This window comes from Nesoenas mayeri (genome assembly GCF_963082525.1).
Source record: "Nesoenas mayeri genome assembly, chromosome: Z".
Classification (NCBI taxonomy): domain Eukaryota; kingdom Metazoa; phylum Chordata; class Aves; order Columbiformes; family Columbidae; genus Nesoenas; species Nesoenas mayeri.
In genome coordinates this window covers 41,379,008-41,391,007 of record NC_137542.1, presented here as the reverse complement: position 1 = coordinate 41,391,007, position 12,000 = coordinate 41,379,008, and the positions used below count along the sequence as shown (strand labels likewise).

The 12,000-nt window shown below is 34.0% G+C and overlaps 1 protein-coding gene across 2 annotated transcripts in view; it reads right to left on the bottom strand.

Annotated features, from left to right (window-relative positions):
* FER (FER tyrosine kinase) overlaps positions 1-12,000 on the bottom strand; it is a 159,806-nt gene that overhangs the window by 115,702 nt on the left and 32,104 nt on the right. For both annotated transcript variants that reach the window (XM_080363145.1, XM_080363146.1), the window contains exons 6-8: positions 9,482-9,665; positions 6,823-6,960; positions 5,724-5,843 (exon numbers count right to left, since the gene is read on the bottom strand). In XM_080363145.1, the coding sequence (XP_080219271.1) occupies positions 5,724-5,843; positions 6,823-6,960; positions 9,482-9,665 (442 nt within the window). The remainder of the gene's footprint in view (positions 1-5,723; positions 5,844-6,822; positions 6,961-9,481; positions 9,666-12,000) is intronic.

Sequence of the window (12,000 nt, the reverse complement as noted above, 5' to 3'; positions counted from 1 at the left end):
AAGAATAGAACAAAGATGAAATACATATAGTACTTACCACTACACAGATCCATTGCCCAAAACCATTCCAGACTGGGAAGTGACACAGGAAGTCAACTGAGAGTAATTTACATGTATTCTAGAAGTGTGACAAGCAGGTCAAGGGAGTCGATTCTCTCCCGCTACCCTGCTCTCTTGAGACTCTATCTGGAGTACTGTGTTCAGCTCTGGGACCCCCATGATAAGAAGGACATGGACATGTTAGAGCAAGTCCAGAGGAGGGCCACAAAGATGATCAGAGGGCTGGAGCACCCTTCCTACAAACATGAGTTTGGGGTTGTTCAGCTGGGAAAGAGAAGGCTCTGGGAAGACCTTATAGCAGCCTTCCAGTACCTAAAGAGGGCCTACAAGAAAGCTGGAGAGGGACTTTTTACAAGGGCCTGTAGTGACAGGACGGGGTGATGGCTTTAAACTGAAAGAGGGGAGATTTCAACTAAATATAAGGAAGAAATTCTTCACCATGAGGGTGGTGAGACACTGGAACAGGCTGTCCACAGAAGCTGTGGATGCCCCATCCCTGCAAGTGTTCCAGGTCATGCTGGATGGGGCTTTGAGCAACCTTGTCTAGTGGAAGGTGTCCCTGGCCCATGGCAGGGGGGTTGGAACTAGATTATCTTTAAAGTCCCTCCAAACCCAAAACATTCTATGATTCTATTTCTAGGAGCCACATTCCATGTCCATACATACCAAACTGAATTGATTCTAAATATATCATTAGTTCTCTCTCCTCCTCATATATTTTATACAATGTTGATTAAATATATTCTTTATTCAGACACTCCTGGATCTTATCTTAGAAGACTTAAACTACTATAAAAAAAGCCATCTAGTGAACGATAAAAGTTTATTTCCCAGATGAACAAGCATCTGCGTGTGTTCATTTTGAGGTAACAGAAATACTTAAAACATTTTTCTCACAGTAATATCCTCACAACTCCTTCTTTAATAAACATATTTATTGTTTTTAAGCTATCACAATCTGTACACTGAACTTCTCAAAAATGAAAATTTTCTTACACTGAGTCTCCAATTTAATGTCAACTAACTTTTAAAATACTTTGCTAAAAAAGTGATAATCCATTTTGAAACTGTAGATGCTGCTTTTTGATCAGCTTTCTAACAAAAATTGTAATCAACATTGTATTGGCTTAATAATTGATGTACAGAAAGCAGATGTTATTTTTAATAATCGAGCACCAATATTCAAGGAATTAAAAACAAATAAATAAGATTGTTCATCACTGCAAAATATGAGTTTATACATGCAGAAACAACATACTAAAATATTTTACCATTTCAAAAACATCAAGATTTCATATTGTAGCATCAGATTGAAAGATAAAGTTGATGTATATATCGTCTGAGATATATATGCATATAACATCTGAGATATTTTAGGATATTTGTATTTATTTTAGAGAAAACAAAGCAAACCAACCATATACACAATAAACTAACTTGTGTTCTTGTATTCAACCTCTTTTTTTTGGTTTGTTTTAAAAAGTAACTTTTATTGGAACTAGCTAGAACTGACATCTCTGCATCTGCCTTATATAATCTTGGTTGTGGATTGTGAAAGGAAGTTTCTTGTGGCCTCATATTTGCCTCCTGGATAAAATCAGATTACAAAGGACTTTTTATTACTAACCAGTTAGTCACAATAATCATTATCAGTTTTAACAACCACACAATCTCAAACTGTCAGGTTTCAATTGCATGAGAACAGATTAAATGAGATCAAAAAAGCAGACAACTTCAAACTAAGTTCTGGTTACCTGGAAATCTGCCTTTCATACTTCTTTAGTCATTAGCACTATCCTGCCTCAGATATTAATAAATTCTTGTGCTTACAGAACTTATATTTCAGAAGACCTTTTAAATTTTAAATATAGATATTATTAATACATATAATACATATGCCCACTGACCAACACTTACTTCATTCTGGTTGCCTCCTCTTAATTTCTAATGCATACATCTTTGAAGCATAACCTTTTACTCTGTTATACTTTTTAGAATATCTCAATATTAGTCAGTGACAATGATCAATATTTACTTAAAAGGTTAGCTAGTTAACACTGACTTCTAACTGCCACTCTGTCAAAATTCTATTCATAAATATAAACTTACATAAAAATCTAAAAGTGAGACATTTTTTCATCATTTCCTTAAAATATATTTTATGAAAACTTTTAAACAGTGATGTATGTAAAGCTGTCATTTTTCCCTCACATACTCAACAGAACTACTGATTCAAGCAAATCTTATTGATTTTGAATCAATACACGTCTTCAAATCTATCAAAAGTCTTTGAAATAAATCAACTATGTGTACTGGATTTATAATATCTGGTAGACACTGAAGGTAGTTCTCTGCAGAAACATGATGATGTAGAATCCTTAAGATCTAAAGTCATGACTATAATACTAAAGATGAACAGTCAAATTTGTATTGGTTTAGCACATATAGAAAACTCATTCACCTATGGATAAAGGACGGAACATACTTCTCTCACTTGCAAATTTCTAGTCATACACAGTAAGTTGATGCAAAGACCTGTGGTATTTTTTTGGGCTGTAGTGCTTTTAAAGCAAGACTATAATAAAATATATCTAAAACACAGTTAACAAGGAATCCGAGCAAAGGCAGTTACAGAGAACTAAGTTCTAAAAGAAAGTGTTCTCACCTGCACTAAAAAGCAATAAACAAAAAGACAAATAGGATAAGAACAAACAGTTTTTATAGTGTCAGGAGCTAGTGGAGCTTCACAAAAATCTGTACTGCTTAATATGTTTGTAATAATCCAAATAAAAGGACAGTTTAAAAAGTGACAAAGAATGCTGAACTGAACGTACAATGATATTTGAGGCTGGGGGAAGAGGATGAACATGAAAAATACCAAAGGTTTATTCTGGATCTTGTGATACTCAATAACTGCACTGTCATTTGGAAGATTCATTTCAATGCAGAATGGAAGAGGCAAATATACAAGGGAAAAAAAAAAAAAACAAAGCTTTACTTTGGTAGTGAATGGCTGCAGAGTGGCCATTATCACTCAGAAATGAGACCTTGTAATTAGAGTGGATGCTTCCATGAAAACATGGGCTTGATACACTGCAGTGGTCAGAAAATCAAAAACAATGATTCTCTAGCATTTGTTAAAAACAAAGCAGAACAAGAATACAGGAAATCTCATTATGCCTCTCTCTAAACTATGCATTTGGTTAACTGAGTAATTCTGGAAATTCAACGCAAAAACAGTACCGTAACCTTGAAAACATTCAAATAAAGATGACAAGCTTGATAAAACATATGAGCAATTTTTGTGAAAGGACAGACTAAAACTAAAGATGTCTCTGAAAAAGAGATCACAAAGCAGGAGTATGACAGAAGCTTACAACATCATGAGCAGAAAAGAGTAGATTGTTCTTGTTCTCTTCCAAAACAAGAGCTTAAGAGCCATAAAATGAAACTAAGAAGTAGCATGTTCACATAATATGAAGTTCATCTCTGCAATTCTTTGACCAAAAATTCCATGGACATTAGATACTTGTACATACTGAAACTGACTGGACAAACTCAGAAAAGAAAAATACTTCTAAGGCTACTATAAACTAGCCTCACGGCTATTATAAACAAATACTACTGTCTCAAAACATTTCTGAGCTGAAAATTACAGGAGGCTGAGAGATCTTCTGAGGAAACAGCATTGCACAATCATCCTATTCTTGTTCTCTTCCCTAGACTTTTCCATCTTGGCTAATGCAAGAGAGAAGAAAGTTGGGTAGGTCAGTCTTTGGTGTGACCTAATACAGTTAAACTTTTTTTCTCAAATTCCTAAACCTATAGCAGCAACTGAACACCTTAAAGATAGCAACACTTAAAAGAGCTAGTTGATTCCTATTCCAAAAATAATATCACACAATAAGATTTCTCTCTGAAATTCACAAAATAATTTAAAGTGGATGATCATAAGATTTGTAACAGGACACACTGGAAATTATATTGAAAAAGTATATATGTCGGCAAATATCCAGACACATTTATAAACACAAATATGCATTTCATCAGAAGCATTTAGGAGAAAACCAGCATTTGATCTCTTTCACTCAGATATGCTGATGTCTTATTTCTAAACAATGGGATACAGAAGACAAGCCAAACAAGAAGTTATTTATCTTTTTGAGCTATGGAAGGCAGAATCTTTGAAAAACTGTAATATCTTATTTAAAGGGAGATGAAATATATATGTTTTTATTGTTATTATGCTGAAGTACATCTAAACATACAGCATTTACATAGTTAAGCAGGAATAATCTCAATTTATTAATGATGCAGAATATATTATAAACAGAAACATGTTTAAAAGGGAGAGGCTTTAACTGTCAAGGAATCCTTTCATAAGAAAGTTAAAGCTTCTTCAGGACTAAGGAGGAGTCTGACAAAGGAGGCTGAAACTTTATATTAAAAAGGTTTTTCCAATATCTATTAAGGAATACACTTATTGAAAGTAACCAGATTGCACAGGAAAAAAAGGTAGGAAGATTAATGACCTTGAAAAGTAATTAATAAAACCCAGAGATTCTGTCATATTGAGGAAACACAGTGATTAAAATAACCTGCAGAAGACATTGCAATATGTTTATATTTTAAATACCTCACTGTTATTAGGACTCACTATGATTTTGGTATTCAGAAAACTTACAAAAGCTAAAGATCAGGGATTGATTAAGCGGACAAAAATTTAAAAAAACAAAACAAAACAAACCCCACATTATTGATGTCTTATTTGGATGTCAGGTTGTCTAAAGGAAAAAAACTTCAAATAAGTCAAATGGACTAAAATACAGTAGAAACAACAAAACCAGAAACCAATTATTCTGAATTCTCCATTTTAAACTGTTATGATCAATATGAAAAAATACACAATTAATAGTTGCAATCTCACAAGTGGCTGCATTAGACCATTTATGTCAAAAGTTGAGACTGATAATATAATAAGAACATAAAAGCCTCAACAGGAGATTTGTTCCCCAGTAACAAATGATTAAAGGTGAAGCTGGTAAAAATAATGAAAATATTTAATTAGGCAATATATTAACAGAATACAAAAAGAGGTACTTTATTACCCTGAATAACTAAAAGTTCCACAAAATGCCACACAAATGCTACATCTCTGTTAGTAAGTTAACGGATTTTAAAGGTTATAATAGTGAAAAATAATTTCTTTTGAAAAACGAAAGCAAACACTCACAAAACAAGTGAAATAAACATATTCCTGAAAGTTTTCTTCATGGCAATTTAAATCACTGACAACCTCACTGTACACATTAGTTTAATCAAAAGATTTCAGTATTTTCCCTAGAGTACTGAATGTGGAAACACTTTTGGGAAGATGTTCCCAAGGAGGATTCATGATGCATTTGGGGCATCATATGACTTAACTGGCAAGGAGAGGAACACATACTGAAAGTGCTGGCAGGTTTTGGAGAGGACTGAGGAGGAGTATTTCATGGAATGGAAAAACAAAACCAGCATGAGGTAGAGTCTATAGCATAAAACATTATTTTTAGAAACCAGACCTTGAAAATAAGGACATAGCTATGAAATTATCTGAATGAGCCTAGAAAAAAACCACTGAAGAGCATTTCCAAAGGATGAAAGGTTTGTAAAGAAAGACTTACGTGGCTTGTAAACTTTCTGCAGTTAGATTATTCCACATGATCTCATTAGCTTGAAGGTTTTCATTTTCTTCTAGTAAAGATGTATCAAACTCTATTTCCTGTTCAACAACTTCTGATGACCTAATTCAGTAAATAAATGTTATATTTTCAAATTAACATGTAACTTTGAGTACATAGTAAAGAAAATCATTATGTTTGAATTATTTTAATAACTAGAATTTAGTTTAAATTATATATTAAAATAAAGAAAAGGTAGCAACTGGAGACATATTCTTTTTCCTTTGAATAAAGAACAAAGTCTTAAAATTATACCAGATAATAAGATTACATACAATTCTTTGAATCAAGATCACACCTTAACCAAGGTTTTCAAGGGTTATCAGTGTGAATGAGTCCACTCGCAGCTGATCCTGCTATAAACCTGCAGGTGACAATTATCAGTTTGCACATAACAAAAATATTATGCAAGAAGTCTTAGGACTATCTCTGCATATACTAATGCAGAGTAACAGTTCAATAAATGCCAAATATGGGGTTTTTCTAAAGTAAAAAACCTTCTTGCATTATCTGTGTTTCAGGCACTGCTCAACGTGCAATAGCTTCAGAATACACAGAGGTACCTACAGTTCACTTTGAACTTTTATTTGGACAATAAGAGAAATTGAAATAAGAAAAATAAGAAATAATAATAAGAAATAAGCTGAGAATAACAATAAGAAAAAGCTGAGAAACTTAGTTTAGCACAGGATGCAAATGGCACCCAAATACACAGTAATTTAGCTCACACAGAATCTGGACTGTCATGTATAGTCTGCTGTCAGCACCAAAGTTATGGCTCTTATCATATAATAACAGTAACTGGGTTTTAGGGATGGAAGTATAAAGAACAGTCAGGTTAAAAACCTGACTTTCAAACAGCTTTCTGTACACACAAGTAGAACAATTTTCAAACTAGGATAAAGCTTCACCAGTAACAACAGATAATAAAAGGAACCAAATAGAAACAAATTCAAGTCTGATCAGTAAGCAGTGTTGCATTTTAATGCAGGGTGTTCACACGAAGAAACATGAACATGCACACCAAGACAAAAATGTATACCTGTGAGTATCTATGAAGTCATTATACTCAGAGTTAGGGTCTATCTGTTCAACTGAGGTCTGGATCTCTTTATGGACATTCACAATCTCTTCTGTTACAAGACTGGTGATCTGGCTATACTCATCCAAGATTCCTTTTCTAGAGAGGAAAAAAAAATCTAGTGTATAACATGGCACTCAAGGCATAGATGGCATTGAAGATGCTTCAAACTTTCAATCTGCTGTTTCTACAAACTCTTGTTGCAACTGGCTAAAAAGGGAAAAAAATAAGAGAATATATTACTCAAAGAAATAACAGACCAGCTGTGGCCTTTTCTTTACTGACTGGCTGAGTGAGAAGTCTCTAAGACAATGTTCCTTGTATTGATTTCAGCACATCTACATACAGGGCGGCTAAACTAATACCTGTAGAGATTACAAGAAAAATGAATGCATACAGCTCATCGATGATGCTCTTCTTCACAAAGGACTTATCATGCTTGTTAAAACTCACTAAAGCTTTTCATGTTTTGGCTGACAAAATAAATATTCTCTGGCATAAGGCAAAACAAGTCACAAAATAGTGTACATTTCCATCTCCACTTCTATTTTGGCATATTTATTTTATGATTTGGTCAGTCAAACAAAAATAAGCATAACTCACAAGTTAGCACAGATTTATAAGAAAAAACAAAATCAAGCGAGGAGTTCCTGGAAGAAAGTACAAGCCACCCAGCCTTGTCTCTACCTGCTTCCAAGAGTGGGGAAAAAAACAAGTGAATAGGGCCTGGTAAAAGAAAAGGGAGGATAGTGTTTTACTCTTAAGAGCATCCAGTGACACATCCCCAGAACACTCTCCTACTCTCTTTAATTTTTAGCTTTCCATAAATGACCCCTCATAATAATTTCCTGTTTCATTTCTATCTTTGACAAACTTGCTAGCTCACCAGGCTTTGAAGCATAGTGAGATTTCTTAAAATACTGATTAATTTTGGCTCGCCCAGAGGAACACATAGAGAAAAAAGTATCAGTAGATTTTTCCAGCATAAGATCTCAAGTTACATTTACTCTGTAAAAAAAAAAAAAACAAAACATTTTATTGGATTTTTTCTGTACTTTTTTCTGAGGAGAAAACAGACAAGAAAAGGCATTAAGCCTTGCCTTGCCTGTAAGCAACATGTGTAAAAACATTAAAGAAAATGGTTCAATGAGTGTGACGAAAAGATAGGCAAATGACAACTACAGCAATGCCGTATCAAAGAGTAAGGCAATTTATGTCAATTATCCAAAAAAAAAAAATCATTAGCAACGTTAATCTACATTTCTTCAAGTTTACCAAACTAATTAATCTGCAAAAACAGGATTATTCAGGAATTATGCTTCACACAGATGGCCACACCAAGCTCGAAATCTGAAATCACCAACTCTTTTTTTACCCCAAAGATACTGAAAAGGAGTAATTTTCCATTACATTCAGATCTCACAAAAAATGTCTATGCAGTTATAAAAATATTTCTAACAGGTTTTTACTCCAGACAGAGCATTGGTGAGTGGGTTCAATAGGTTCTTGCTCCATCATAAAACTCTTCAGTGAATTATTACGTCTCACAATTCTGAAAAATCACCTTAACTACAGCACAAGAATTTAACTGTAGTCGTTTGGTTTTACATACAAAATTAAGATTTAAATGGCTGTACAGACACTACTACAAAGGTCTATTTCATTTCAACACCTTCACAAGAATCACAGGAATTAATATGATACTGCAAAGAGTGGTTAATGGTGTCTGCACCGTGTAAGCATGTAAAAGCATGAAATTCTCAACTCTCTCTCATTTTCCATATGTTGAAGTCAAGATGAACATGGACTTCAGGGAAGAGAAGAAAATTAGTTCAAGAAGAATGCCTCACATCTAAATGAAAAATACCTACCAAAAAAAAGTCACTGTACTTTCTTTTAGGCTAAATGATTTAAATAACACCCCACAGAAAGACCTACAGAACAGACTCCCTAACCAATTCCCATTCTTCAGGAAAGACAGAGAGGCAGCATAGTGGTTACACACCACAAAAGAGGGCTTAAAGTCCTCATTGTCTCTTCCCCAAGGTTATCAGTTTGCATATCTTCTGTAATGACGTAAAAAATAATCTTTCAGGACAAAGGTAATTGTATTTTTAAAGCTGGATTCCTTATGGTGAGATCAGGTTTATATGATCCTCTTACCTCTCCCACATATATGATTAACCACACATCTGCCTGGCACTCCTCCACAATTACTTTCAAGACAGTTGGCTAGTTTAAGTCAAGTTTGTTGCTAGTGGAATCTCACAAAAGTAAGACTACCAGAGAGGTAACAAATTTGCTGTAGTATACCACCTGAAGGGCAAAGCATGAGCTAATTTACAAACATTGCAGTTCATCCATAAGATCTGGAAGTTTTATGAGAAGATGGTGTCTTGCTAGAATATGTAAATAACCACTCAGAACTACTGTCTGCATTATTTGGACAGACTTTTCTATGCACAATTATTGTCAACTGAAAGATGAAAACACCTTTTTTGCTATCCTTTGATATACAATTAATTAACCATAGTTTATTATTTTCAAATAATCCTGTATTTTAATTAGACTATTACACATAAAATTCCATAAATTAAAAATACATAAGAATACATCTTACAGGGCTTTAATCATTTCTTCTTGCATCTTCTGTAGTGAATCAAGTAATAGAGGAAGTGTAGTATCATAATACTGGTGCTGATGTAACTGTGCTCCTTTCAGGGCCAACACATACTGATTATGCAATATATGAAGCTTCATAGTGGCTTTATCACATCGATCTTTGGCTTTCTCAGTCTCCTTTCCTAAGAGAAAACACAAAAAGAAAAATGCACGTGGTGATTTAAAAGTATACAAACTTGTAGATTACATAAATCTAGTAGGTTTAAGACAAGTTTGCACCTTTTTCTACAGTAGTCAGTTCAAGGTACTTCTCTGAAGAAGGTAAAATCTGACCATTTTCAGGTCATGAGTAAGACCAAATGTCTTGGTTTTCTTATTAAAAGACTAGATAAGAAAAAACTGCTGCATTTTTTTTGGAGGAGAAATGTGAGAGCTACTTCAAGAGGTCACCTATTCTATTCTTTGACACAGTAATTGTGCAACTATGTGGCATATGTTTTTATGATTTTTCTAAGGTCTACAGCGACAGATAACTTTGCAACTTCCTAGTACCATCCAGGTCTAGTGCTACATTAGCTGAAAGTATTGCCTCCACCTCTCTGCTTCTTCACTCTCCAAAGTAAACTTTTCTTGCTTTAAACTATTACTTACTTCATATGTGGCATGGGTATCAAAAATAGATTCTACCATCTTCTGCAATCCATCTTTTGTGAATTAGATTACACACCCTCCTCTTCTGGCCAATATTCTAAACTCCACACTATGGACCTACAGGTCCTCCCTTATAACTTCTTTTGTCTTCTTGCAGTTGACTGGTTCATAATCTTACACAAGTGCAACTTCAGTCAAAACTCAAAGCCAAAGAATAACTTTACATTCCAGATACTTCTAGTTCATTAAAAAAAAAAAAAAAGAAAAAAGACATATTGTTTTTAATGCCATATAAACATGGCATCACTGATTACCTTTGCTTTGGCATCTGACCCTGCCAAATAACACTATTTTTTGAGACTCAATTCTCAACTTATGAAATTATTCTTAACTCTGTAACTGCCCTGGAGTGTATTTTCAATCCCTTCAAGGCATACTGATGCCTGGGAATTTAACAGACAAACTCTGAAACAAAGTAATGAAACAATGAAAGACTACTCAATCCCAACATACATTCTGCAATCTCCCATAGGACATATTATTCTGACAGGACATCATTAACAACCATTCTTCAAGCAGCTTTATGCAAACAGTTTTGCACCTGTACTATAATATTTGCAACTTGTTCTTGCATTGCCCTTGTCATTAAATGTTATGAGATTATTTTGACATGATTCCTTACTGGGACACATAAGCTCTTACTCATATCCTTGTTATCTTCTGGATATTTATGAATTGTCTCATTACTTTTTCAGGAACTAAAGGAATTTAAATGGATCCTCTATCTGCAATTATCAAGTGCAGATTCATGATTACCTACACAGATAAAAATACATTAACTAAACCAATCTCATTCAGACTACTACATTTCTTATAAACTTAAAATAATTCAAGTAATAAAAAAGATTGTATTTAGCATTTCTACGACCCACCACAAAGTAGCTGAGAATAAAGAAAAAGGAAGCATTCACAGCTAAATCGCAGAACAGAGGCTTTAGAGCAGACCTTAAAAAGCTGAAATTGTGTCAAATGAACACACAAAGGTTTGTAAACACCAATAAATTAAAACATGCTAAGACAAGTAAAAAGCAACACACAAAACAAACAAACAAACAAACACAACAAAACAAACAAACGAAAACAGAAAAGCCTGTAGAAGAGTAACAAATTCTCTTTCCTATACACTTGAGTCAGCTAGTTTGTCAGAAAATTTAAAGGACAGACACTATATAAAAGAGCTGGCAGGGAAAAAAACATTATTTTTTTTTGGATGTGTGTTCACTATGCAAGACCATCAGAGATTTACAGGCTGAAATGGCTCTTTATGAAAGAGTCAATGAATCTCTCTTCTGAGGTGCCAGAAGAAGAGGTTAGAAAATAAACAAAATAAGAAGAAATTATGAAGATTGGATGGTGTTTAGCCTTGGAACTTCAAAGGAACTGGAGAATGTTTTAGCTGAAGTATTACCATTATTTTTGACAAGAGGAAACAGGCACTCAATGGAGTGCCCTAGAAATATCAGTTGGCTCCTGATACATGAAGTGATAAGGATGATGATGAAGGCGATGTCTGAAGGAAGCAAATAGGGGAACAAAGTGTGAAGAACCAGAGGAAAAAAAAAACAACTTTGAAATGTACTGATTAAGTTACAAAATAGTAAATTAGAGTGTGAATATTTAAAGAGATGCATATAGGAAAAACCTATTCAAGCTCAGTGACCTGTTGTAAGATTACTGAATGCATTCAGGAACGAGATCTTGGGCTTAGCAGAGAAAGATCGATGGAAATGTTAAGTCAGTGTTCAGCAGCCATCAGACAAGACGTTATTTAGCAAAAGACCAGACAGTGTTATCATGCCACTGATT